Raw genomic sequence first — 26,932 nt, forward strand, 5'->3', positions numbered from 1 at the left:
TGATAATGGGTTTTTCTTTCGACTTTCCTGCGGTTTCTTTTTCCAAGTCTCGCCGAAGCACTTCGGACGGCACAATGGGATAAACAAAAGCCGAGCGGTGCTGGTGAATCAGTCTTCAATCAAGGCCAACTATCGGAGGCTGAGCAAGCATTCGACGGGCATGTGCTTTTACCGGTGTAATTATATCAGTGTACGAGTAGTGAATGCCGCATTCCGGATGAGGACGCTCATGTTCCTGAAAAAAATTCTTTTCCATGTCCTCAAAAAGTGTGAATCGTCGTTAGGCTACTGGCTTACAGCACCTTGGATCTGTAGTATACCTAGTTGTGGAAGCCCGATACAAGGTGTGAAACTAGGTATACTACAGATCCAAGGTGCTGTAAGCCAGTAGCCTATGTTTGCCTGAGGCTTGCTAGGTCGGCTAAGCGACGTCACCTCTCGTGACCAAGCAGAGTCGGGCGTTGCGGGCCTTCTTAGAAGTATGGGCACGGCGCTGGGCGCCACGAGGCACTTGAAGCATGCTCGTCAATAATTATTATACGTGTTCCTGTAGCAGATAATAGGCATTGCCTGCGTCTCCCCCATCCAAGCACCGGAAAGCGGAAAGGGAAGATGCTCACGGCTTGGTATCGCTGATCCATATTGCAGACAAAGAAAATAACAAGGCTCTTCTGTCGCCCTCAAAACCCTTCTCTCCGTGTAAAGATGCTCCCTCCTCCACTGTGCGCTTAGCACTGACAGCCTCCCGCGCCCCCAGCGGTGCCCGCATCTTCTCTCCTGCCGAGGTCCACGCCGCCTGGCCTGCCTCCTGCGCCGCGCATTCCCCTCTGGCTGGCCTGCTCGATCGGCAGCTTCTTTGCGATCGCGGTGAACAGCTCCTTCACGTTCTCGGCGGTCTTCGCGGACGTCTCGAAGAAGAGCAGGTTGGCCTCTTTGGCGTAGGCCTCGGCATCGGCGACGGGCACGGCGCGCTTGTCGGGTTGCTCGGCGACGAGATCGGCTTTGTTTCCGGCGAGGGCGATGACAATATTCTCGTTGGCCTGGCGCTGCAGTTCCTTTACCCAGGCCTTGGCTTTGTCTAGTGAGCTCTGCGATAGTCGCATCAGTATGTAATTCCCTCGCTTTCTTGGCTCTTCCGGCTCCTTACAGCTTGCGTAATGTCGTAAACAACCACCGCGCAGTTTGCGTTTCTGTAGTACATGGGTGCCAGGGACTTGTAGCGCTCCTGGCCTGCTGTGTCCCAGATCTCGAACTTCACGGTCGTTTGGTCGTCGAGCGCAAGAGTTTGTGTGAGGAAAGCGGCGCCGATGGTGGATTCTCTGTAGTCATCGAATTGATCCTGCCCGGCGTGTTAGTGCCAGGTCATCCTGTGCATTCGGCGGCCTTGGGCGTCGTACCTTGACAAAGCGGAGGACCAGGGAACTCTTTCCGACGGCGGACTCGCCTTCCGTGTGTCAGCGTGAGAACTCCGAGGCTCATGCGCTATCTTCACACTCACCCAGCAGTACGAGCTTGAACTGCGCAAACCGGGCGCCGCCGGGGCGACCGCCTTGCTGCATGCGTTGGGCCATGATCGGGCCTCGAGTGTCGGGGTCGAGAGGATGTTATCTGGTCGGGCAAAATGCAGCGGATATCGTTGTATGCGATGGCTGGTTGGAGAGATTGTTTGCGGGGTGGTTTAGTCGTGGAGTTGGTTGGAGATAGTAATGCAGCAGCCTTGAAGCCACTGATTGCGCGTGGGCGTTGTCTCCAACGCCAGGGCAGCAGGTCGTGCGGGAAGCCCCGGCGCGCCCCCCAGCGGCATGACTTCACGTGCCGCTTGCGTGCCACAGCCACCACGATACGTCGCCCATCATTGATTTCTCCCCAAACCTAAATTATCTGGGCCGGCTAAGACCTGATTGTTGAGAAGAGAGTAATCTGATCATAACTAGGACGCAGACGACTGCGACCGCTTTGCCAAAATGAGTGCAACACTTCCCTTCAGGGATATCAACGTCCACGCCTCGCCCTCATACTACGCTTTCTCGTCGCCTTCCTCGCCTGACGCCCCTACCCTGGTTGTCGAGCGTCCTACAGGTGATATTCGCCTCAACGATGGCAAAATCACAGGAGGCCACAGGGTCTCCAATATCCCTGGCATTTTGGGCATTATCCACCTCAAGCTTGGTATGCTGCTAGAAGAGACAGGGATGCCGACGATCGGCTGACGAGATATCACAGACAGCTATATCATCACAATCGCGAAAGCCACTCCTGTTGGCCGGATCAAGGGGCACCAGATCTATCAAGTAACGGCGACGGAATTCTTGCCCCTTCGCGAGCGCCAAGTGCGCGACCCCGACGAGGACACTTACTTGACATACCTCAAGACCTTGCTGAAGAATGGACCGATGTACTTCTCGTACACCTTCGACATCACCAATAGCTTCCAAAGGCAATCTCAGCAGGACCCAAGGTCTCCTATGTGGGAAAGGGCCGATGACCGCTTCTACTGGAACAAGTTCATCAACACTTCGATGATCGACTTCAGATCTGGAAAGGGCTCTGGCAGAATTTCCACTGGAGCACAGCCTGCTATTGATCCGTACATTCTTCCTGTGATGTATGGTATGCTTCGCATCACCAACACATCCATCAAAGGGAACGCTATGGTTTTCCTTCTTATCACCAGGAGATCAAGGCACAGAACTGGCACCAGGTACATGTCTCGCGGTATCGACGAGGACGGACACGTCTCAAACTTCAACGAGACCGAGCAGGCTATCATCCTGAATGATTCTGGATCTCGTGGTCCGACAAGCTTCGCTGGCGATCAAGGATACACGAATGGGAAGCCCGTGGGAGGCTCTGAAACTCAAGTTCTGTCCTATGTGCAGACCCGTGGCAGTGTACCGTTGTACTGGGCTGAGATCAACACTCTCAAGTACACGCCCAAATTGCAGGTCCGTGGTGTACAGTCAGCAACATCTGCTGCAAAGAAGCACTTTGATGAGCAGATCAAGCTGTACGGCGAGAACTACATGGTCAACCTCGTGAATCAGAAGGGACGCGAGCAACAAGTCAAAGAGGCTTACGAGCAAATGGTCAAGCTTTTGCAGACCGACCCAGATGTTGAGAAGGAGTCCGACCGTAGGACAAGAGAGCAAGCGAAGATCATCGAGCCCGATCACCCCAAGGGCTGGTACGACCATCTTCACTACGTTTACTTCGATTTCCACAACGAGACTAAGGGTCTCAAGTGGCATCGTGCTCAGCTACTCCTCGACCATCTGAAGGACGGTCTGGTCGCTGGCGGATACTTCCACGGCATTGACATGCCTTCCGGCGGTATCGATGTCCGCAACAGACAGACTGCTGTTGTCAGAACCAACTGCATGGATTGCCTCGACCGTACCAATGTTGTACAGTCCATGCTTGGCCGCTGGACCTTGACGCGTATGCTCATCGATCTGGGCATGCTGCGCCCAGGCGAAAGCGCCCAGGATGACGCCTCCTTCGAAGTCCTCTTCCGCAACAAGTGGGCCGACAATGCCGATATTGTTTCGAAGACATACTCCGGTACTGGCGCGCTCAAGACTGATTTCACTCGTACCGGCAACAGGACCAAGGCGGGTGCGCTGCAGGACTTCAATCGCAGCGTGACGCGCTATTTCCAAAACAATTTCGCCGACGGCCCGCGACAGGACAGCTTTGACCTCTTCTTGGGTGCTTACAAGCCCGATTCTGCACCCCTTGGAGCACAGCATTTCGCCGACCGTCGTCCGCTGGCAGTGCAGTCTATGCCTTACATCCTGGGCATGTGCGTGTTCTTCGTCATTGTCAGCCTCGGCACAAACCGCATGCCTGACTCAACCGTATGGCCGCTCCGGCTGTTCACATTGACCTGTCTTGGAGTTGCCGGATACTCAGCCAAATTCATCTTGGGCCACGGCTCTCTCTATGTAAGTTCGACTTGCCGAAGAAACGTTTGCGGATTACTAACCCACCGCAGGTCAATTGGCCGAAACTCAATACCCCGCCGTGGGCCGTCGAAGCCTACGACGATGTTCTCACGAAGGCGCACAAAGATCCGGTTGTCGGTCCTTTCCTTGGCAACGGACGCACCGATACGGGTTATCTCGAAGAAGGCAAGAAGCGTCGCGAGTAGTCTACACAGCTTTAAATTTCCATTTGTTTCTTCTATAGATAGCAGTTTCTTTTAATCGTTGCCAGGCTTTCGGCTACCAATGCACGGCCTTTACAGATCGTCCAAAATATCTCGTTCGTTTTCACCACCCTCTCCAAGCCACCAAGAGAAAAGCTTGCCATATTGCTCAGCAATCGGGAAGCCCGCGATCAGATCGCCAAAAATCTCATCAAACTCTTCCGGCTCGCCGCCGTTCCCAGCGAATTCCAACAGCCGCTGGATGATGTACACTTCATGCGCACAAGTTGACTCAAATAGTGACCTGAGCTGCCATCGCGCGTCAGGAATGCCGTCGACCGGGCTGTATGACCCCAGCATTCGTGCCATGCCCTGTCCTGTAGGCAGTGGGATGTAGCGGACGCCGTAAGGGCACTGCAAGTGAGGGAACGAGATCTTGCAATGCGGGAAGCCCAGACTCTCTACTCTGATTAAGGCGGGAGGAGTGGCGGCCCAAGCGCTGCAAAGGAACGGGGACGTATCGCAGTTGAGTGTGAAGATCGAGGCATTGTTGGCCGGCGGCGAGAGATAGTATTTCTCAGTGACTTCGTCAAAAGCCGCGTCGAAGCGCGTGCATTCTTCAGCGGACGAGCACGTCTGGTTGCCGGTAATGTAAATCCAGATATGACGGTGGTCCTTCTTCATGAAGTTTTGGTCTTCGGTCAGGCGGAGCATGCTTTTGTAGTTGTATGTCGTGAGCGGGAAAATATTCCAAATATCGCGATAAAGCAAGCGTTCAATCTCGGCTTGGACTGAAGGCGCTGAGGTGTTCCATGGCGAGTCTGATTTGTATTCTTCGTAGAGCGTTGGGACAATGTATGCGGAGAAACCCAGGAACGCCGTAATGGCGCTGAAGACGGAGATGGCGGAACACCACAGTATGAGTGATCGCACTTTACTCCAGAACGACATTATGCCGGCTGAAAGCAAGAATCGAACTTGAGTAGTTGCCGGTATTTTATCTCAAATCTGGTCATTCACTGTGAACCAGGCCGGGCAACGTGTGAAGTCCATCGCATGGAGCGCAATTCTGCCTCCGAAACTCCCCCGAAACGTCAATTGTCTGCCATCAACATGCCAGGATGAAGGACGCTCCCCAACTCGGCCGTTCGACAACGCACAGAAATTTTCTTGGATGATCAAATAATCTCAAAAGTGTAGATAGGTATAATAATCAGTTAAGCTCGCCACAAAATATCCGAAATGCGATAGATGCACACGATGGCACCAAAGCGATCTGCATCTTCTCCACCTTCGCGATCTCCACGGTCCGTACGGCCACCGCTGAACAACTGCCGACGACACGCGTGGCGTTAGGGTCACGAATCACGAGCGTGACGCCGGCCCGTCTATTCCATGCGCATGGGACAGCGATGATACCGTTCAATCGCTTATGCTCTGTCTGCCCTTGATTGCCGAGGGGGCTAAAGCGATGACGACCCCTCTTCCAAAGCCGTTCCCATCTCATCCATCTTTCTGTATCTTTAGCAAGTAAATCTGTCAGGTCTCCTTCATTTTGATTTGCGCGTCGCCTATTAAGAATGGCTGATCTCTCCGTTGAGGTCCATGATGGACCTGTCGTTCAAGCGGTCAAATTCGTACGGACCTACTGGCCGCTGCTCCTGCCAGCATTTCTAATCTTCCGTTTCCTTTGCTATCGCTACGCTTCCCCTCTGAGACAGTATCCAGGCCCTTTCTTGGCTTCTGGTAGTCGACTATGGAAGGTTTGGAGCACCTACAGCGGCAATACCGAAACCGATCATATCCTTCTTCACGAGCAATACGGTATGCTCTTCACATTCCTTTCTTCCAATACTTAGGCTTTATCTCAAGCTCACCTCCTATAGGCCCGATCGTTCGAATCGCCCCGAATGAGGTGTCATTCTCCTCTCCTTATGCTGCTCGCGAAGTGCTAGCAGCCGGCAAAGGCTTCCATAAGACAGACTTCTACTCCGTTTTCCCGCCAGCTGAGAACCCGGACATCTTCACCGAGACCAACGAGCACGCCCACTCGCTCAAGAAACGGTATGCCTCGAACGCGTATTCCATGGCCTCGATGCAAAACCTGAGCAGCTACATCGAAGACACCCAGCGTCTGCTTGCCAGTAAATTGGACCAGAAATGCATTTCGCCGGAACAGACTTGCGATCTGGGCGACTGGCTGCACTTCTTTGCTTTCGACGTCTTGGGCGAGGTGGCGTTTAGTCGCAAGTTTGGGTTCTTGGAAAGCGGTTGCGATTTGGAGGGTGCGATCAAGACCATCGACGATGTGCAGTGGTATGACGGTATCATTGGCCAGATTCCGGAGTGGGATCTTGTTTTTCGACGTAACCCGTTGGCGAAGTTTCTACCTGGCATGGACCCGAGTAAATCACTGATCACCCGCATGGCGCTTGAGGAGCTTTCGGCGAGGAAGAATTACGGAGAGAAAGTCATTGATCGCAAAGACTTGCTGAGCCAGTTGATGGCGGCGAACGAGAAAGTGCCGGAGAACTTCAAGGAGGGTGATGTGTTCGCTATTGCTCACGGTGCGATGTAAGTGTGTGATGAACTCTCACGTCGATCAAAACATTTACCCTCTTCCTAGATTCGCCGGTTCGGATTCTACAGCTTCGACAATGCAGTCATTCTGCCACCACGTTCTCCGAGAGCCCAGCATCCACGCTCGGCTCAGAGAAGAGATCGACGCTGCAGTCGCCGCCGGCAGCCTAGGCCAGTTCCCGCAGTGGAACGAAGTCCAAGCCCTCCCTTATTTCCAGGCCTGCTTGAAGGAAGCAATGCGCGTGCGGCCTGCAGTGGGCTTGAACATCACTCGACAGGTACCACCTCAGGGAGCGGAAATTGGCGGAAAGAAGTTCCCGGGTGGCACAAGAGTCGCTGTGAACGGGTGGGTGCTGCACAGGAATGAAGAAGTTTTTGGCGCAGAGCCAAAGGTGTTTAGGCCGGAGAGGTGGCTAGAGGGAGATGCGAAGAACATGGAGCGATACATGTTCCAGTTCGGAGGAGGAAGTCACCTGTGTAAGTCTGAGAGGTCTAGAATCATGGAATGCATTGCTGATATGATTTATTGCAGGTATCGGCAAAAATCTGGCTTTGCTCGAGATGAACAAGACCTTGCCATTACTCTTCAGAGACTATGATTTGGAACTGTTTGAGCCGCAGAAGGACCTACAGTACCACTCGACTTTCTTTGTGGTGCAGCATGGCTTGAATGTTCGAATTTCAAGGCGTGGAAGTCGCAACTGACTTGGCTATTTGAAAACTTTCTGATAGCCTAGATCATCCGTCCCCTCGGTGTTTAATTCGAGCTTTCTCCCTCGCTTTCCAAGACTTCTATCACGCCACCGACAAGGTGCAAGCTACCTGTGACAAGGACTTCCACGTTGTCATTCGGTGCAAGTTCTCTCGCCTTAGCAATCGCCTCTTCGATGGTAGATAGGACATGCACACTGGCATCAGGGTCAATGCTGTCCCAGGAGCCGGCAAGCTCCTTTTGGACCTTGAGAGTATCGACATCACTCTTGTTGGTGTTGATTGATACAAGATCAGCCTTGAAGCCCGCGTCTTTGTATGTGGTGTTGGTGCAGAAGATTGCGTGCTTGAAAGGATGGGTGTCGCTCAGGGCAGATGCAAGAGTGTCGTGCAACTTGCGCGCCAGTGAAGCAGCGTCTCGTGTCTGCTGGTTGAAAATCAAGATTCGAGTCTTGTTCTGTGATATCTTCTGTGATTGCGACGCCAGGGTAGCGAACCACGATCCGGCCATCTCTATGCTCTCCAAGGTGTGGCCACCGTCGATGTACCATGTGAGATTCTGGAGCTGTCGATCGGACCTGACTTCACAACGTCCGCCAAGATGGACCTGCTCCAGGCCAGCAATGAATTCAGCCGGCAGCGCAGTATCCTTGTCGCGAGGGTCTGGCAAGCCAGAGTAGCCCAGCTTCTGCAAATGCGCCGCGCACACAGCGATAGCGACTGACGCATTGGTTTTCTGGAACTCGCCGTGCAGTCCGAGTTTGATTTGCTCAAGAGCAGCGTATTTGGGAACTTCGAGAAGCTCAGTCTTCCTCTCTTGGGCACGCTCGTGCAGGACCTTGAGGGCTGACTGAGGTTGTGGCGCAGTAAATGCGGGCACACCCTCCTTGAAAACACCAGCCTTGTGCCAGGCAATACTCTCGATAGTGTCACCAAGCATCGCTGTGTGATCTATACCCAAGCTAGTCACACCAGTCGCGGACGGCTTCACCAGAATATTGGTACTGTCGTATTCGCCACCAATGCCGCATTCCAGTACCGCCGTACCGACTTTCTCCTGCATGTAAGAGTGCAGTGCCATTAGAGTGAGGAAACGGAAGTAGACGGGCTTGGTCTCTGTGCTCTTAGGGTCTGGATGGCCAGCCTTTGCGGCAGCGTCCTCTAGACGATCCCATACCTGGAAAAAGTACTTGGCGAAAGATTCCTCTGACAAAGGCTGGTTGTTAATCTGAATGCGTTCCCTGACGAAGCGAAGATGAGGGCTCGTGTATAGCCCGACGCTCGTAGGCAGACGCTCTGCGTGTATGCTGGATTTTGCAGGCAAATACTGAGCCAGAATCGAAGAGATAAAGGATGAAGTACTTCCTTTGCCTTTGGTTCCGGCGATGTGAATTGGATTTAAGGTGTCGAAATCGGCAGGCTACTTCGTGTTAGAAAGGGTACTCATCACAAGTCAAGACAACTCACACCTCATAACCAGTCTTTTTGACCCATTCTATCATCTCCGGTATAGCATTCTGGTTCATGCCCTTGCCGGACTTCCTTATCGCATCGACAATCGAAAAATTGCTTTGCAACGTGTTGAGCGCCGCTACGGCGGCATTGTAGTCGCGCGCCATGCTGCTGTATTGCGCAATGTGCTTATACAGGGGCGAAGTTGCACGGCGAAAAGCGTGCGACATTAGCATTGACACATCACGGCTTCAGGCATGTTCGGCGTTGTGCAGCTGCAGCAGCGAGTGGACCGGATGACGAGCGAAGGACTGCAAGTCTGTGCGCTGCGAACCGACCTCGGACCCTGGTCGACGCGACCCAGGCGCGCCATCGCGTCCCACTCTAAAGCCGCGTTGGACGCTGGCTCTGAAACATCCTCGTCTACCAACATCGCCATTCTTGTCTTCTTACACCCCTCTCGCAGACCGCGTAACCATGGCGCGTGGTATAGAGGGAAATGAGATTGCCACGCCTCGAACGGCACCCAGGAAGACCGGCGGCCCCACGCAGAAGTCGGGTGGGAAACAGCAGAGCATCGCTGGATTCTTCAAGCGAACGCCTGGTCCAGCTCCACCGAGCGCTGCTCCTCAAGCGAAGGTCTCTACATTCAACCCTGTTCCCACAGAGACACAGTCTAGTGCCGATGCAACACCTGTTCCAAGTAGCTTGCCCGCACCGTCTTCCAGCCCTCAACCAGCCCTGGAATCATCGCAGACAGATCCGACAGACAACGGACGGAACAAAGAGAACGGTGAGTTGCAAACGATTGAGAGGCTCAAGCTCTGACTGACCCGCTGAGAAGTGACTCCAGATACCCTCCAGTCCAGCCCAATCCGCAAAGCCAAGAAGAAGGTCAATTACGTTGAATCAGACGACGAAGACGACGATGTGTTCAAGCCACTGTCGGGGAATGGAAGGGCTGCAAAGAGGAGGCGTGTGAGCACAAAAGAGGACTCAGATGACGATTTTGGCCTTGACGCAGCAACCCAGGCTGCGATGGAAGACGACGACGGTAAGTCATCACACCCAAATGCGGTTTACGGGGACAATTACGAGGCCTTAGGAGCGCTTCTCAACCTCCAAACCTTGTCTAGGCGACGGCCAGTTCCCACACCTCAGGCTGACTCTATAAAATCAGAAGACATGGATGATTTCATTGCACCCGAGGACGACGAGGATGAAGTGAAGCCGCAACGGTCCAAGAAATCATCAGCCTCGTCTTCTCGAAAAGCATCAATAAAGCCACCACCGTCGCCCCCACATGAGGATAGTGAAGAGATCCCTGCTACATCGACTGCCCAGCAGTGGAAATTTGATCCAGATGCGCCGGTTTCCAACGAGCCAAGGAAACCGGCTGCCGCACGCAGAAGCGAGTCTTCCGGCCTTCAAAAGAAGCAAAAAGCCCATGTTACAGAGCCGGAGAAGCGTTACCCATGGCTTGCCCACATTCTCGACGCTGACCGCAATCCAACCGATCATCCAGATTACGATCCGAGAACGATATTCATCCCGCCCATGGCTTGGAGCAAGTTCTCGCCTTTCGAAAAGCAATATTGGGAGATTAAGCAGAAATTCTGGGATACCATCGTCTTCTTCAAGAAGGGCAAGTTTTACGAGCTGTACGAGAAGGATGCCACAATTGGTCACCAACTCTTCGACTTGAAGCTCACTGATCGAGTCAACATGCGTATGGTCGGTGTGCCCGAGGCCAGCCTTGACCACTGGGCGAATCAATTCGTTGCAAAGGGCTACAAGATTGCTCGGGTGGATCAAATGGAAACCGCGCTTGGCAAGGACATGCGTGAGCGTGATCTCAAGGGCAAGAAAGAAGAGAAGGTCATCCGCAGAGAGCTTTCCACCGTCCTCACGTCCGGCACTCTCGTCGATGGCGGGATGCTGCAAGATGATATGGCGACTTACTGCGCTGCAATCAAAGAGACTGAGGAAGATGGAAAACCTTGCTTCGGTATTGCTTTCGTTGACACTGCCACTGCGCAGTTTCATCTCACTCAGTTTGTGGACGACGCGGACATGACACGATTTGAGACCTTTGTGGCGCAGACAAGACCCGGCGAGCTGCTCCTTGAGAAGAGTTGCATCTCGGCAAAAGCGCTTCGCATCCTCAAGAACAACACCCCTCCGACGACTATCTGGAACTATCTTAAGCCGGATAAGGAGTTCCTGTCAGCTGACAAGACCCGTATGACAATTGAGGCTGAAGGCTACTTCGACAAGGTTGAGGAGGACAGCATTGATTCCTGGCCTGCCGTTCTTCGAGAGGCCAAAGAGAAAGAGGAAGTATTCGCAGCTCTTGGTGCTCTCATCTGGTACCTCAAGACGCTCATGATCGAACGTGACCTGGTCACTCTCGGCAATTTCAACTGGTACGACCCCATCCGCAAGGCATCTAGCCTGGTACTTGACGGCCAAAGCTTGATCAACCTCGAGATCTTCGCAAACACTTTCGACGGCAGTACTGATGGAACGCTTTTCACTATGCTCAATCGTTGTATCAGTCCGTTCGGAAAGCGTATGCTTCGCCAATGGGTGTGCCATCCGCTGGCTGATCCCAAAAAAATAAACCAGCGCTTTGATGCAATTGATGCCTTGAATGCTGACGGCACGATCATGGACCGCTTCACGGCGTCTTTGGCACGCTTGCCCGACCTCGAGCGTCTGATCTCACGCATTCACGCTGGCAGGTGCAGACCTCAAGATTTCGTTAAAGTACTCGAAGGCTTTGAGCAGATCGAGTACACCATGACCATGCTGAGTTCTTTTGGCTCCGGCGAGGGCGTGCTTGGCCAGCTCATATCTGCGATGCCAGACCTCGCGGGTGCCCTCCACCACTGGAAGGATGCATTCGACAGAACGAAGGCAAGAGAAGATGGCTTGTTCATCCCGCAACCAGGCGTGGAACAGGACTTTGACGAGAGCCAGGAACGCATTGACGGCATCTTGAAATCACTGGATAAGCTGCTGAACCAATATCGGAAGGAGCTGGGCTCGTCAGCTATCAAGTATACGGACAACGGCAAAGAGATCTACCAGCTGGAAGTACCGATCAAAGTGAAGGGCACGATCCCGAAGGACTGGAAACAGATGTCTGCCACCAAGCAGTGCAAGCGATGGTACTCACCAGCGCTTGAAGATCTGGTCCAAGATCTCAAAGAGGCTCAAGAAATGCACGCCCAGACCGTCAAGGAACTTGCAGGACGCTTTTTTGCTCGTTTCGACATCGACTACCCCGTCTGGCTAGCTGCCGTCAAGATCATTGCGCAGCTGGACTGCCTGATTTCCCTGGCCAAAGCATCTACTGCCCTCGGTGTACCATCGTGCAGACCCGAATTCGTCGACGAAGACAATGCACGCAGCGTGCTGGAGTTCGCAGAGCTCCGCCACCCCTGCATCGAAACCTCCACAACCTTCATCCCCAATGACATCGTCCTCGGCGGCGACAACCCCTCCATGGACCTCCTCACCGGCGCCAACGCAGCCGGCAAAAGTACCGTGCTCCGCATGACCTGCGTCGCCGTCATCCTCGCCCAGATCGGCTGCTACGTGCCGTGCGCCGCCGCGCGCATGACGCCCGTCGACCGCATCATGTCGCGCCTCGGCGCGCACGACAACATCTTCGCCGGCCAGAGCACCTTCATGGTCGAGCTGTCGGAGACCAAGAAGATCCTCGCCGAGGCCACGCCGCGCTCGCTCGTCATCCTCGACGAGCTCGGCCGTGGCACAAGCAGCTACGACGGCGTCGCCGTCGCCCAGGCCGTCCTGCACCACGTCGCCACCCACATCGGCGCGCTGGGCTACTTCGCCACGCATTACCACAGCCTCGCGGCGGAGTTTCGCCACCACCCTGAGATCGCGGCCAAGCGCATGGCGGTGCAGGTCGACGGCGACGCACGCGGGGTGACGTTTCTGTACAGGCTTGAGGACGGCGTGGCGGAGGGCAGCTACGGCATGCACTGTGCGGCTATGTGTGGGATCCCGGAGAAGGTCGTCGAGAGGGCGGAGGAGGCGGCGAGGAGCTGGGAGCACACGGGCAGGATCAAGGAGAGCTTGGAGCGGGCGAAGGAGAGCACGTGGTTACCCCTGGGCATGTTGAGCGATGTTAGCTGGTTGTTGAAGGGGGAGGGAGAGGTTACGGAGGGTAGTTTGGAGGTGCTGAGGAAGGGAATTGCTGCTTTGTGAGAGGGATGGTTCAATGGTGTAGGCGACGGCTGGTCACGTTGCTCTGTATGAGATAGTATGGCTTCGTTCGCGAATGGCTGGCGTTCAGGCGACGGGTTTAGTCTTGGTCGCTCAATGTATACAGTTGATAGCTTGAAATGGACCAACTGGCACTGTTCTTTTCAACCCCCCCGATCTAGAAGTTATGCAGTCTCTTTTGCCAGTTTCGAGGTCCTCAGCTTGACCAAAACTATGTTTGCCCATGTGCAAAGTCCGAACGGGTTCACAGACCCTGGCGAAGGATTCGTACAGCGGGCCTTGCAAAAAGGCGCACACTCGCCATCTCACCTGGCGTACGGAAGTCGATTTCTGCAGGCTTTCGCCGGAATGCATGCCCGCACTGGCAAAAGCAAAACAACAGCTTCCTCCCGTGATCGAAACAGGGACCTTAGGATATCTTGCATCGCTGCAACCCCACGCTCTACCACTGAGCTAAAGAAGCTGGTATTATTTAAGCATTACCGATGACCAAAATTTCATATACAGCATTAATTCGAGACCTCATCAGCGTTGGGCTCTGGAGCGGGCTTTGGGCCACCTAGTTTACGCTGCATCAAGAATGGACGAGTCTCTGTAAAGACTCCGGAGAAGTTACCGCACATCCGGATCGAAACGGCAGGGCTTTTCTTTTGAGAATATTCTGAGACCTACTCCGAGGATTTTCATATACCAGCGCACATACAATGTCATCCATGTGATTCAGCGTTCACGAGGATACAGCGGTCTGAGGTGCCATGAGCTCGAAGTCTTGTGTATTCAGTACATGCGGGGTGATCAGCTCTATCCTGCTGCAACTCGTCTCACAACAATGTAACGAGGATATGATATAGTACTTGCATTGGAGTGAATGGTACGATAAGCATGAGGTATACGGTTCAAAGGCCATCAGCACTTTCAAGCGTGAGACATTCGCGTGGAGCAGCGCGTCGTAGCGTGCCTTGCTCCCCGCGGCTGCTCCGCCTGCCAATCAAGCCCGCGCCGCCAGCTTCGGCACGGCAGGCAAGCAGAGAGCACCCAAGGGAGCTCTCAGCTCACCACCACCACCACTTGCCTGCGGTAGCGGTACTCTACCCGGGACGTATGACTGCCTGCAGCCTGCGCACTTTGCCTTTGCTCCCTGTACCCGCACCACGCTCGCACCACGCTCGCTTAAGGGAGCCTCCGCCTCACTCGGCCAGCTCGTCGGCAATCGCCCATATCGCGCTACTCCGCGTCTCGTCGTTTGATGCACGCACTTGCACCCGCATCGAGACATAGCCCAACCTTCGTTGCACCCGCCTGCTTACGCCAGCTCCCTTCACACCTCACAACCCTCAACTCTGACCCACGACAACCTCGACTGCTGCTACAAACACACGACAACACCCTCCCACCTCCACCTCCTCAGTTTGGTCCTCCCATACAATAGATCTTTGGCCTGGTGCCGCCCTCCACCGCCAACATGAAGGCTGCACCCCTCCTCGTCGCCTGGCACGACGAAAATGCCCCGATCTACTCAGCACACTTCGAACCCGGCGGTAAAGGCCGATTAGCAACAGCAGGCGGCGATCACCATGTCAGAGTAGGTTCATTTCTGGTCAGCTCCAGGGACTGCAGCTTACTGACGATTCCAAGATCTGGAAGATCGAGGCGAATGGAGAAGAGCGGAAGGTAACATACTTGGCGACTCTACAAAAACACACGCAAGCGGTCAATGTCGTTCGCTGGTGTCCTCGAGGTCAGTTCCTGTGGCATTCTTCTGCTGCTGCCTACCTTACACATGCTGACAACAACATCAGGTGAAATGCTTGCTACAGCGGGAGACGACGGCAACGTTCTGCTTTGGGTACCTTCCGAGAATCCTGCACACAATTCAAACTTCGGAGAAGACGGGCTGGAAGACGTGGAAACATGGCGGGTCAAGACAATGTGCAGGTCAAGCAGTGGATCAGAGATCTACGATTTAGCTTGGTCTCCTGACGGCGCGTTCTTCATCACTGGCAGCATGGACAACGTTGCAAGGATATACAATGCTACAAATGGTGAGTGGACGCTATGGAAATCTTACAGAGAGCACTGGCTTACAGCATGCAGGAACTACTGTTCGACAAATCGCCGAGCACAACCACTACGTGCAGGGCGTTGCCTGGGATCCGCTGAACGAATATGTTGCAACACAGTCGTCCGACCGATCTGTACACATCTACACATTAAAGACGAAGGACGGCCAGTTCACTCTCACTCAGCATAACAAGGTCACCAAAATGGACCTCCCAGCTCGTCGCATCTCTTCAAATAGCCCGGCACCTCCAGACTTCGGTTCGGGCAATCACCGAGCAGCTTTCGTCCAAGATGGTGGCTACGCGGTAGTGGGATCTCTGGCACCTTCAGCTCCTGGTACACCACAGTCTCTCGCCCTCCCGATGAATCCGCCTCCCACCTCCCACAGTCGAAGATCTTCATTCGGGTCACAAATGGGTACTGGTATGACCGTGCGCCGCTCGGTATCGCCGAGTCCGTCAATGCCGCTCCCTGCAGTGATGCCCTCTGCGTCTCCAAGCGTCTCGGGTAGCTTCGGCGTCGATGTCCGCAATGCAAATCTGTACGCCAACGAGACCTTCACATCGTTCTTCCGCAGACTATCATTCGCCCCGGATGGAAGTTTACTTTTCACGCCGGCTGGACAGTACAAGACTTCTACTTTGCCTGGACCTGAGCCGAGTAAGAAGGACGACGACATCCTCAACACCGTCTACGTCTACACCCGCGCGGGGCTAAACAAGCCTCCCGTTGCTCACCTTCCTGGACACAAAAAGCCTTCGATAGCTGTCAAGTGCTCGCCAGTGTATTACAACCTCCGAGTGAATGCCCCAGAAACAAAGGAGATCACCATCGACACCAAAGCTGAGGATGATATACCGCCTCTGCCCGAACCAGCTCATCCCACAAAAGCACCGACATCTCACGCTTCCATGGACCCACCACCTCTAGCACCTTCGCCATCTCCAAGTGTTGCAACTATGGCATCGCCGAGAGTTGCCGACACGGAGCCTAGTCCAACAACGACCGGGCCTCCTGCGGGGCCAGTGCCTGCTTTTGGTCTGCCCTACAGGGTTGTCTATGCTGTCGCCACGCAGGATGCTGTGCATGTCTACGATACGCAGCAGACCAAGCCTCTCTGCGTGGTCAGCAACTTGCACTACGCCACATTCACCGATTTGACCTGGTCGAGCGATGGCCAGACTCTCCTGATGACCTCGTCTGATGGCTTCTGCTCAGCTCTGACCTTCGCACCCGGAGAACTAGGATCCGTCTACCACCCGCCTCCAGGCGCCGCGCGACAAACTCCAACGCCCATCTCCGTAGCGCGAGCCAACTCCGCCTCCTCAACTCCCCAAGCAACACCCACAACAATCCCCGCCGTCCCAGCCCTCCCCCGCCAACCCTCAAACCCACCAACCAACAACTCCAACACCATCGCCCCACCACCCGCCCCCTCGCCCTCACCCCTAACGCAACCCGCCCGCCCCGCCTCCCCAGCCCGCAGCATGTCCGCTTCCAGCGCCGCCAGCTTCGCCCACCCGCCCGACCAGAACGCTCCGCCCGCCATGAACAACCCCACGCCCTCGATGAGCAGCGTGCCCTCCATCGCCGCCGCCGGTTCTGGAGGCGCTACGGGGCCCCTGCCGCTTTTCACGCCGCCGCAGACGCCGGGCGCGTCGGCGGCTAGTAATGGGGCTGCGAGCGCTGTTGCGGCGGGTGTGAAGCGGGAGGGAGAAGGTGCGGAGGAGGGTGGGAGGGAGAAGAGGAGACGGATTGCGCCGACGCTTGTTAGTGCTGAGGAGGAGAAGCCGCAGGCGCAAAGTGGACAGGAGGGTGGGGGAGGTGGAGGTGGAGGTGCGTGAGGTCGATGGTACGTGGTGTAGGTGGATTTCTCTGGGTTGGTTTCTGCTTCTGTCGAGGGAACAATCTCCTGATGGTCTTTTTCTCTTTTTTTCTGGTTTTTAGCCCGGCGTTGGTTGGATGGTATGCGTCTTTGGCATTTTACCGCTGCAGTGTTCGCTGCATGCATCATGCCGTAGATATCGGCGTTGATGGCGGACATTTCGGCCTGGTTCGGAAGAGGCACGGGATCTCTTTCTTCTCCGTTTTGCTGCGAGGCAGCGAAGATACCATTACGGGATTTATGGTAGATTTCAAGATGAATTTCATTACATCGTGGAAGGCGGCGGACGGTAACTCATTCTCCACTTCTTTCTCATTGTGTTGAGTCGGTCACCAGCGCATTTCCGAGTTCTGGTACGATAGGATGTGATTGTACAAATACAGCCGAGCGTCTCACGCCCGGTCTTTTGACATTTCTTACAATATATTTACATGCGAAAACCCAACCTACTCATCCCCCTCCTCCTCCTCCCACTCCTCAAACTCCCCCTCCTCCTCTCCCTCCCCAACAACGCTCCTCCAAACCCTCTCCCAAAGCCCCTTCTTATGCACCATCCCCAGCACAAGCACGACGGGCAAATGCCACACGCTCGCCCAGAACAGCGCCCGCGCGCTGCCCCGCTCGCCGTTGAACCGCCAGAACCGCACCGCCTCGCGCAGCATCCAGGCGTTGATCGCGCTGCTGGTCGCCAGGAAGGCCGAGTCCGTCACGCCCGCGTAGCTCAGCGCGCCGCAGATCGGGAACATCGCCAGGCTGTAGCGCAGCGACACCCGCGCCGCCATCGGGATGTTCGTGCTCGTGAGCATCCTGTAGCCGGCGCCCGCGTACTCGTGGCGCACCGCGTGCGACAGCGCGAAGAAGTGCGGGAACTGCCATGCGAAGAGGATCGCGGCTAGCAGCCAGCCGCCCGTCGCCTGCGGCGTGAAGAGCAGCTCGCGCGCTTCGGCGGCGACGCTCGCGGGGGACGTCGGCGAAGTGGTCGTCGTGCTGTACTGGCTCGCGGCGGCGCACCAGCCCATGAGGGGCGGGACGGCGCCGACGACGGCGCCCACCCACGTGTTGGCGGGGTGCAGGCGCTTGAGCGGCGTGTAGGCGAAGGCGTAGAGGGCGAGGTTGCCGGCGCCGAGGAGGGCGGTGGTCGGGTTCACGCCGTACCAGAGCGTGCCGGTGCCGAGGAGGCCGGTGGCGAGCGCGAAGAGGAGGGCGGCGCGTTTGGTGAGGAGGCCGCGGACGAGCGGGCGGTTGCGCGTGCGCGACATGCGGGCGTCGTGCGCGGGCTCGAAGAGCATGTTGAGGGTGTTGGCTGAGGCGATGGTGAGGAAGGTGCCGGTTGTGAGGAAGCCGAGGGTTAGGGTGCTGAGGGAGGGGGCGGCGGTTGCGGAGGTGCTGAGAAGGGCTGGCACGGGGTAGATTGAGTATGAGGCGGTTGTGGTGAGGACGACGAGGAAGGCGAGGCGGGGCTTGGAGAGAGCGAGGAAGGTGTTGATTGTGCGTTTGAGGGAGCGCGAGGGCGCTTCGGAGGCGGCTCGCGAGAGGGTGGAGGAGGCATCTGGGGGGAGCGGTTGTTCGGCGGCCGGGAGTGTGGTTGCCTCTGCGGCGTCCTTTAAGCGCTTTCGTCGTCGGTGAGGCGGTTCTGCCGGCGCTATTACTGCCGGTTGCGATTCTGAAGGTGGATGTGTTGCGGCGAAGGCCGCTGTGGATTGTGCTCGTCTTCTATCCGGCGCATATGATCTGACCCAGAAGCTCCCTCCCACTTTGCCCAGCTCTTGTCTAGTCTTTACAGCATTTGACCAGAAATATGTTTGTTCCAGTGGTTGGTTCTGTGAGGCCGCAGCCTGCTTTGCTTTTGAAGTTATCGAGAAATGTCGTAGGCCGCGATTCGGCCTCTGTAATAATCTGCCGGCGCAGGATGCGCATACATCATCCAGTCGAATTGCGTGCGCCCTGGCGGCGTAGGGCGGGCGAAACATCAAGAGCTGCCTGGGGTGGTCCAATTGCCTTGCGCGCGTGGTAGACGAGACGAGGTCGAAGTCAGATCGAGGGTACAGGGCCAAGCGGGCGATGGATCGTCCGAAGCTTACCCGTGGGTGTCATTGGCTGCGAAGGATGCAGTTTATCTATTGCGATTGGATGCCCTGTGAAATAGATGTGCAGGCACTTGCACGTGTGTAGCCAAATCCAGATCCATCGATCAATTCATTAGATGATGTCTACCTACACTTATTATTATAGAGGCCGGCAAGATGTCTGTCGGGCGAGCGTCTTCCAGCAGTAGAAAGGGAAGACCGCTTGAACGTACCTTATTTGTACGACTACCTACACTCGCCGGCCATACCGAGACTCTAATGCTCAAATACTTGATTAGTACTCATCGTCCGGACACAGACACAGGCTCTAGATAGTAGTCCCATCAATGACAAACATGGCGAACGCGCACGCAGCGTAGGCCGACACGGCTACGGCTCTTGGCTGGGTCCCTTACGCTGGCTGGCGGGTCTGGGCGGGCGATAAAGCGGACGATGGCTTGCGTGCGTGCGTTTCGCATACTCGATGTGCCGCACAGCAGGCGCCCTGTCAGTCAGTACGTCCGAGGCAGACAAACAACCAAGTCGGCGGTACTCTCCAAGCCGGTGTGATGCGCAAAGCATGTCCCAGCTGGCGGCACGCACAGCCTCTTTGTTCCAGGCGCGCACGGCGGGGCGAGGCGCGGGTGGTGGTGGCACGGTGGGTGGGTGGATGGCTGATGTTCTGGGCTGATGCAGCGCGCGCGCTAGCTCGCCGTGCTTTCCCCACACCCGTCATTCGACCAGGCCCAAAAGGCACGCCGCTGCTTCCTCCATCGTCACCACCCGGCCCAAACCCCAAACACCACCCGGCACCACACGCCCTCCACCACCCCTCCAGCTCCGCCCTCACTACAAGCGTACGTCGGCCTGTAACCACCGCGCATACGCTGCTCTCCGCCGCCCGCCTGCCGCCTGCGCCGGCAAACACCCGCGCCAAGCATCCGCGTGCTGACGAGCAAAGTGCGACAGGCCGCTGACTCCCACCTCGCTCCACCGCACCACCCAAACTCCGCCATCCCCATCCATATCTCCGCTCCGCCCTACCGAGGCTCAGTCTATCGCTATCCTCAGGCCATCCCTTCGCACTCCACCTTCATCACCACCTACATCCAACGCTCGCACTCGGCCTCCACGGACGCCTCGACCCTCCATCCCCACCACGATCCACGCCGGCCGGCGCGAGCATAGCATCTTCCATGCGAGAGCAGTGACGACAGTCACCACTCAATCTCGACTCTTTACTCACCTTGCGCGAAACTTTCGCCTGGGTTGCACTCCGCAAAACCCTCTCGTACGATAAACTCGCAACCATAAGCGCATACAAGCTGTCCGCGCTTGCCTTACAGCAAGAACACCCAGTCACGTGTGCCGATCTCGCGACCTTGCGATAATGGGCAACCAGCCATCCAAGGACGGCAAGAGTACATCAGGCTCACAGACACCGACCGGGCCTGGCCCCACGTTGGACTCGTACCCTTCATTCAGCAAAACCGACACCAAAGAATCCATGCGCTCCTTCAGGAATTCCTTACGCACCAAAATCCCCGGCGGCAAGTCTGCGGACAGCCCTCGAGGTTCGACTTCAGCGCTGAGCGGGGAGACCTCAGCGGACGACCGCGCAGATGCGCAAAGCGTGAAATCGGCGACCAGCGGACGGTCGAAGAGGAACTCTGCCCTGTCTCTTGACCCAGATTCTCGCAAAGAGAGCGTCGATGATGGCGACGAGCCGCAGCCTCCGCCGTCGCCCACAACGTCCGCATCAGTCCAGAAACCCCACAGCGACATCGCCGAAGCACAACGGAGTGGAGAGGTAGACGCAGTGTCTGACGCGCCTCCTGGCGGTAGTGGCATGCATCATACCCACGGCAGAGAGGCTGGCCCGTCAATCCTCAAGAAAGACGAGAAACCTAGCTCCAGCTCCAATGGACCCGGACAAGGTGCCGCCGCCGCCCTGTCTCTTGTTGACCAGCTCGGAGATGCTTCTGGAAACTCTGCGAACAACCCTGAAATCGGTGCGCTCAAGCAAGCTGACCTCGACGACATGATCAAGCGACTGATCGACGCTGGCTACGCTGGCAAGGTCACCAAGACTGTCTGTCTCAAGAATGCCGAGATTACAGCCATTTGTAATGCTGCTCGCGAGATCTTTCTTTCACAGCCCGCTCTGCTCGAACTTTCTCCGCCCGTCAAAATCGTCGGAGATGTGCATGGCCAGTACACCGATCTGATTCGTATGTTTGAAATGTGCGGCTTCCCTCCCAACAGCAACTTTCTGTTCCTCGGTGACTACGTCGATCGCGGCAAGCAAAGTCTCGAGACTATTCTGTTGCTCCTTTGTTACAAGATACGCTACCCCGAGAACTTCTTCCTGCTCCGCGGCAACCACGAATGCGCCAACGTAACGCGTGTCTACGGTTTCTACGACGAGTGCAAGAGACGGTGCAATGTCAAGATTTGGAAGACATTTGTGGACACGTTTAACACACTTCCCATTGCAGCGATTGTGGCCGGCAAAATTTTCTGCGTTCACGGCGGTCTCAGCCCGTCTTTGAGCCACATGGACGACATTCGCAATATCGCTCGCCCGACAGATGTTCCCGATTACGGCCTCCTCAACGATCTTCTGTGGTCTGATCCGGCAGATATGGATGCCGACTGGGAAGCCAACGAACGGGGTGTCAGCTATTGTTTCGGCAAGAAGGTGATCATGGAGTTCTTGCAGAAGCATGATTTCGATCTCGTCTGCCGAGCCCACATGGTTGTCGAAGACGGCTACGAGTTTTTCAACGAGCGAATCTTGGTCACTGTCTTCAGCGCACCCAACTATTGCGGCGAATTCGACAATTGGGGCGCAGTGATGAGTGTGAGCGCCGAGCTTCTCTGTTCTTTCGAGCTCCTGAAGCCTCTGGATAGCAGCGCGCTCAAGAGCCACATTAAGAAGGGCAGGAACAAGCGACAGAGCATGTTGAACAGTCCGGTGAGTCTTATAGCGTTCTCTAAGAATTATTCGTCTCTGCCTTGGACAACCGTACTAACGAGTTGCCAACAGCCGGCCAGCCAGTTCCCTCAGAGTTATTAGAAGTCTCCCAAATGGTTCTGATCGACGACGAGCTCGCCGTAAGTTAGCCAGCGGGGTCGGACTCTCTGAGTACCAGCAGAAGGATCTCCGGCACCAAGAATCATCATCGACGATTGTACCCTCACTGGCACACGGTTGCCTGTTTGCGTGAGTTTCCGATCGCACGTTCGGTACCAGCGCTTCGCGGCGCGATCAGGAGCTCTCGCGCGTGGTGGATGGTAGGACATGCCTAGTCAAAGAAGGCCCTGGCACAAAGCTCTGGAAGTGTTATCACCTTCGCGTCGGTATATCACAACATGGCAACGACACTGTAGTCGAGCAGGCACGCGCCTTTGCCATGCTCGCACCTGGGGACATCGAACTCTGGCCTCAGATTGATTTCACTAAGCCGTGGGCGAGCTTGACGACAAGCGAATGCGTACTTTGTTCGCAGCAACGACGACGATATGGACGAAGCGACGAAGTTGTCTTTTTTGCGATCTTCTTTCTTGCTTCTATTACTCAAGACTGATCGTGTTTCTTTAATACTCTCCTCCGGGACAAACATGCATCGAGACGAGGCGCGACCGGAAGAGAAGATGGAGACCCTCGAGGGGTCTTTTAGATGTACTTGTGTTCTCACTAGAGATTGAACTTCCTTCAGCATCTCGAGGTATCGGGTTCGGGGGGTTTTATCGGCGTTGGCGGTTGAAGTGAGACGATTCGTCTCGAGGAGTGACAGAGGCTCCCTCACAGGAAGCCCATCGGCCACAAGACCTCTCTTCACTTGCGCTCGGCTCCCAAAGAAGATAGACAAGACTCCCACGCGAGTCTCAATTCAAAGCGGCTTACACCAAAGACCATCTCTCCCCCACCCTCCCCAACCCCCCTAAACCTTCGCCCTAACCGGCAAATCCGTCCTCCGCCCATAAACATAACTAATCTCCCTGAACGCCCTCCCCGCCTCCCCAACCAACTCCCCCCTCAGCAACGCATACACCCCCATCCTCGCTTTCGGCGCCCACTCCCCCGCAACCCTCATCGCCACCGCCTCCATCTCCCCCGCGGCAGCCGCAAAATCCACCACGCCGTCCTCCACCGCCTCGCCCGCCGTCCACCGGTGCGCCTCGAGCAGCATCTTCCGCGCCGTCTTCGGCGGCAGTTTCAGCCGCAGCAGCGCGCCGATGCCCGGGAAGTGCAGCCCGAGGTCCACGGGCGGCATGCTGAGGTAGCCGCGTTGCGCGTTCATGACGCGGTAGTCGTGCGCGAGCGCGAGTGGGCAGGCCCCGCCGAAGGTGTGGCCCGTCAGCAGCGCGATGGTCGGGAAGGGGAAGTCGAGCAGCGCCGCGAGCAGGGGGAAGAAGCCGGCGGTGTTGGCGTGTGGGTTTGTGGCGGGCTCGGAGAGGTCGAGGCCCTTGGAGGTTGTTTGGTCAGATTGGGAGGGGAGGGGAGGAAAGGGGTTCTTTGGATGAGGGACGTACGGTGCACCAGAATTTGGCGTCGTTGCCTTTGGTTATGACGGCGCCGGGGCTGTCGGGGCCGAGGGTCGTGCGGACGAGGTTGAGGGCGCGGATGAGCTTTTGGGCGTACGCGGAGTCGATGCGGTTTTCGGGCGCTTTGCGCATGGTTATTACGAAGATGTTATTGGCGTGCCGGTCGAGGGCGAGGTCGGGCTCGTCGATGTAGGAGGTGGGCATTTTTTGCTTTTGTTGTCGGGTGGGTTGGGTTGGATGATGGGGTGGAGATGGTTTGGATTGGGTTTGTTTAAACGGGTGATTTGGTTGTTTTTTGCAAGACCTTGCTTTCTCTTTCTTTCTCAAATTGGCCTCGACTGCAATCAATCTAGCTGGTGTAACAATAATAACAGGCGTCGTTCAGACATGAAGTGCTCAGGTGTCTTGGTTGCCGAGGTTGGAAGGAGGGGAGATCACTGCGATCGACAGGGTTCGGGAACTGACTGCATTTGGAGCTCTTCAACCTCAGCTTGTTTTGTTCGTTTGTGCTTCATTCACGTATCGAGTTTACTTCCACATGCCCTAGTCTCGACTCAACGAGCTGCCTCGTTGGAATTGACGGGTCGGTATGAGATGGTGAACAACCGGCAGCCGGATCAAATCCAACGCCTGCGAACCAACACCGTAGAACCAACCTGATCAAAGAAGGACATCGGCTTAGCTTCCCTACAATATACTTACACAATGGCATCGATGTCCCTGACGCTTGTGATTCCAGTGATCACTGCGCTGAGCTCATACGACGTATCCCAACATGTAGCTTGTATTGATGTGGCGCCGCTTTCTTTACCGCGGGTCCAGCGCACCACGGCTTTGAAAGATGAAGGTCGCTGACACAACTAAGAAGCCATGCAGATTGAATCGCTTGAGTATTAGACGATCGGTCGCACTTTCGCGTTTTCACTTAGGTCATGACAATTACTGCAGAACATAATTACCGTGTCTTTCGGCATTTTTGTCTCAGAAGCACTCCTTCCTGGTCAGACCCAGCGACCTGACAGCTCGTTGCGGCTCTTGATGATGATCGGACAGTTTGATGGATCTGCGATGGGCTTGGGGTGCTCGGTCTGTTTTCCTGTCTTCGGATGAAAATCGCACATCTACCCGATCAGGCACCTCATAAAGTGTCCGCTCAGAAACATCCCGTCCTTGGATTGTTCCCGCGCCATTCTACTCACCGACATTTGAAGATTCGACCAAGCAAGCACTAGATAATCCAGCACGCATACCGTAACTCGTAACGGCCGCAAAAACCGCGACTGATGCCCCATAAGTAACAACCTCGCTTACCGCTCGTACATCGTTTGACAAATGTCCTTTGCGATCCGGACTCGTTCGGATTTCGCGCGAAGTATACGCCAGGTCCGCGGCATATAAGCGCCATTATTGCTCCGATGTGCAAGAGGGTCGCGCTTGCCGAGATCCACTCTCACATGGTTTTTCGCGCTCGCCGTTGGGAGAATACTCCGAGCGGCTGGCGAGACGGCACGGCTGCATACAAGACGCCGGGCCCCTTTTGGCAGGACTGGAGGGGATGCTGGACACTCTTTGGCGAGGATTGTTTGTAGAAATTGACGGGTGAGAAGGGGAATTATTTGGGGTCCACGGTGAGGACTGCGAAGGGAGAGAGGTGTGAATGCTTCGAAGTGTGTGCGCTCTGATATAGCGTAATAGGTCCATAATGGAGCCTAGAATTCGGCCGACTTCACGCGGCGTGTGAAGGGATGCAAGTCCAGCAGCAAAAAAGGAGGCCAAGGGAGTACGCCTGGCGCGATGCGACCTCGCTTGGGGGTTCTCCTGAACTTACGGCTGTTCACATGCGAATGGGAGGGCAAATAAGGGAGAAGTCTCTTCCATCATATCCGATGAGCAAGTCTCAAAAAGGAAAACGCTTGGATGGCGCGAGGGACGGCGTGGATCGTCGCTCTGGAGAACTTTGTGACCGTTGCGGTGCCCTCGTAGAAAGCTCCGATGACTAGCGACAAAGTCTCAATGCAGGGTGGTCTCAGGTGTGAAGAAATATCTCGGCGCTCAAGCCGCGGTGGCTTTTACCAGACTCGGTGCATGAGTGGAGTGCTGCAGCGTCGTTGAAGGGATTCATCAAATTGGTTGCACTTCCGCACATGCGACCAAGGACCAGGTGCGCTTGGACAGCAAGGCGTTCCGCTGGCGATGTTGTTGTGGAGCTAGCGTTTAAGATCCGTTTCGATGGCTCGATGTACTACTTGCGCAACAGTTTGGCAAATCATGGCGCAAGAGAGGCGCGTGAGGCTGGAGATCCCACCGCCATGGTTCCAGCTGAACATCAGAGTCCATGAGGTCTTCACGCCTCGCCGCTCACGTGGGTGGCGGCGTATGGAAGAGTACCACCGGTACAGGGCCGCACGGGTCGTTGGTGTCTTCAGCCTGCCCCGAAACCATGATCGTGGTTCTCGCAGCAGAAACGGCATGAATTTACAGCTTCAGAAACCCCTCCCGGATCCCCAAAGCATTCCCCGTAGCATGGCGGCACGACGGGTCGTGCATGTGTTCCGAATCGCGTGCATAGCGTGAGAGCGTGCGGGCCACGAGCCGCAGCTGCCGAGTCCAAACATCCAGCCCTCAGCCAAAAGGACACAAGCTTTCACGGCTGCCGGCCGATCATCCCTGTGGCGCCATGCAAGGTACCTGACTCCTGCCTGCAGCGCACTTCAACCTTTGCCATCCAGTTCTTGCTTGGCCAAATTACTGACTTCACATTTTCATGTGTTTATACCCGAGAAGCCAAAGGTGGCAAGCCTTCGGCGATCATAGCGAGCGAGCTAAGAAGCTACCGCATCGACGTTCACGCGAGCGCGTCCTGGACATTGCTCGCGATGAATGCGGCATGATGCTGGCCGGCGAAGATTCAACGACTGACTCGCTGTGACCCAACAAAGACCCTACTCTGTTGCAACTTGCAAGACATAGTGCCCGTAGTGCTGCTCTAGGCTTGACCCACCTGTGACTCGGCCTTGCGAGATACTGCCTGCACTAGAGCGATATGCCGGCCAGTATGAACCTCTGATGCTGTGGCTATAGCAAACTAGGCACGGACGACGGAATCTTCTTGAACCGAAATTCTATTACCGAGGCCTCATGCCCTCTTGTCGTCAATCGACCATGCCATTTGCCGCGACGGTTCAGCGCACAAGCCCTTCCCCCGGCTATGTCCCGGATTAC

General features: G+C 55.7%; 10 protein-coding genes across 10 annotated transcripts; 5 read left to right on the top strand and 5 right to left on the bottom strand.

The window, feature by feature from the left end:
- Nucleotides 1–519: 519 nt before the first annotated feature.
- ypt5 (GTP-binding protein ypt5) lies at nucleotides 520–1,733 on the bottom strand. Its single transcript, XM_069376229.1, has 4 exons — nucleotides 1,499–1,733; nucleotides 1,398–1,444; nucleotides 1,148–1,339; nucleotides 520–1,088 (listed from the first exon to the last, which is right to left on the bottom strand). Exons 1-4 carry the CDS (start codon nucleotides 1,569–1,571, stop codon nucleotides 729–731), a joined length of 672 nt encoding a protein of 223 aa, XP_069226512.1. The 5' UTR covers nucleotides 1,572–1,733; the 3' UTR covers nucleotides 520–728.
- A 124-nt stretch (nucleotides 1,734–1,857) lies between these two features.
- Nucleotides 1,858–4,274, top strand: WHR41_07626 (uncharacterized protein). Its single transcript, XM_069376230.1, has 3 exons — nucleotides 1,858–2,169; nucleotides 2,224–3,944; nucleotides 3,995–4,274. Exons 1-3 carry the CDS (start codon nucleotides 1,965–1,967, stop codon nucleotides 4,148–4,150), a joined length of 2,082 nt encoding a protein of 693 aa, XP_069226511.1. The 5' UTR covers nucleotides 1,858–1,964; the 3' UTR covers nucleotides 4,151–4,274.
- On the bottom strand, nucleotides 4,241–5,098 carry WHR41_07627 (uncharacterized protein; the record flags this gene model as incomplete). Its single annotated transcript, XM_069376231.1, has 1 exon — nucleotides 4,241–5,098. The coding sequence occupies one exon, from the start codon at nucleotides 5,096–5,098 to the stop codon at nucleotides 4,241–4,243; it is 858 nt and encodes a 285-aa protein (XP_069226510.1).
- A 388-nt stretch (nucleotides 5,099–5,486) lies between these two features.
- WHR41_07628 (uncharacterized protein) lies at nucleotides 5,487–7,506 on the top strand. Its single transcript, XM_069376232.1, has 4 exons — nucleotides 5,487–5,971; nucleotides 6,034–6,721; nucleotides 6,774–7,204; nucleotides 7,260–7,506. The coding sequence occupies exons 1-4, from the start codon at nucleotides 5,728–5,730 to the stop codon at nucleotides 7,430–7,432; spliced, it is 1,536 nt and encodes a 511-aa protein (XP_069226506.1). The 5' UTR covers nucleotides 5,487–5,727; the 3' UTR covers nucleotides 7,433–7,506.
- On the bottom strand, nucleotides 7,219–9,146 carry WHR41_07629 (uncharacterized protein). Its single transcript, XM_069376233.1, has 2 exons — nucleotides 8,908–9,146; nucleotides 7,219–8,858 (listed from the first exon to the last, which is right to left on the bottom strand). The coding sequence occupies exons 1-2, from the start codon at nucleotides 9,124–9,126 to the stop codon at nucleotides 7,485–7,487; spliced, it is 1,593 nt and encodes a 530-aa protein (XP_069226505.1). The 5' UTR covers nucleotides 9,127–9,146; the 3' UTR covers nucleotides 7,219–7,484.
- A 140-nt stretch (nucleotides 9,147–9,286) lies between these two features.
- WHR41_07630 (uncharacterized protein) lies at nucleotides 9,287–13,129 on the top strand (the record flags this gene model as incomplete). Its single annotated transcript, XM_069376234.1, has 3 exons — nucleotides 9,287–9,683; nucleotides 9,735–9,944; nucleotides 10,071–13,129. Exons 1-3 carry the CDS (start codon nucleotides 9,368–9,370, stop codon nucleotides 13,127–13,129), a joined length of 3,585 nt encoding a protein of 1,194 aa, XP_069226560.1. The 5' UTR covers nucleotides 9,287–9,367.
- Nucleotides 13,130–14,293: 1,164 nt separating this feature from the next.
- On the top strand, nucleotides 14,294–17,052 carry WHR41_07631 (uncharacterized protein; the record flags this gene model as incomplete). Its single annotated transcript, XM_069376235.1, has 4 exons — nucleotides 14,294–14,729; nucleotides 14,783–14,885; nucleotides 14,947–15,189; nucleotides 15,242–17,052. The coding sequence occupies exons 1-4, from the start codon at nucleotides 14,610–14,612 to the stop codon at nucleotides 17,050–17,052; spliced, it is 2,277 nt and encodes a 758-aa protein (XP_069226561.1). The 5' UTR covers nucleotides 14,294–14,609.
- Nucleotides 17,053–17,539: 487 nt separating this feature from the next.
- WHR41_07632 (uncharacterized protein) lies at nucleotides 17,540–19,063 on the bottom strand (the record flags this gene model as incomplete). The annotated part of the gene is made up of 1 exon (XM_069376236.1): nucleotides 17,540–19,063. The coding sequence occupies one exon, from the start codon at nucleotides 19,061–19,063 to the stop codon at nucleotides 17,540–17,542; it is 1,524 nt and encodes a 507-aa protein (XP_069226562.1).
- An 831-nt stretch (nucleotides 19,064–19,894) lies between these two features.
- Nucleotides 19,895–23,077, top strand: ppzA (Serine/threonine-protein phosphatase ppzA). Its single transcript, XM_069376237.1, has 3 exons — nucleotides 19,895–20,016; nucleotides 20,121–22,136; nucleotides 22,209–23,077. The coding sequence occupies exons 2-3, from the start codon at nucleotides 20,550–20,552 to the stop codon at nucleotides 22,236–22,238; spliced, it is 1,617 nt and encodes a 538-aa protein (XP_069226563.1). The 5' UTR covers nucleotides 19,895–20,016; nucleotides 20,121–20,549; the 3' UTR covers nucleotides 22,239–23,077.
- Nucleotides 23,078–23,106: 29 nt separating this feature from the next.
- WHR41_07634 (uncharacterized protein) lies at nucleotides 23,107–24,103 on the bottom strand (the record flags this gene model as incomplete). Its single annotated transcript, XM_069376238.1, has 2 exons — nucleotides 23,699–24,103; nucleotides 23,107–23,631 (listed from the first exon to the last, which is right to left on the bottom strand). The coding sequence occupies exons 1-2, from the start codon at nucleotides 23,912–23,914 to the stop codon at nucleotides 23,107–23,109; spliced, it is 741 nt and encodes a 246-aa protein (XP_069226564.1). The 5' UTR covers nucleotides 23,915–24,103.
- Between the last annotated feature and the right edge of the window lie 2,829 nt (nucleotides 24,104–26,932).

Source organism: Cladosporium halotolerans (assembly GCF_011745625.1).
Source record: "Cladosporium halotolerans strain TM138-S3 chromosome Unknown Sca35, whole genome shotgun sequence".
NCBI lineage: Eukaryota > Fungi > Ascomycota > Dothideomycetes > Cladosporiales > Cladosporiaceae > Cladosporium > Cladosporium halotolerans.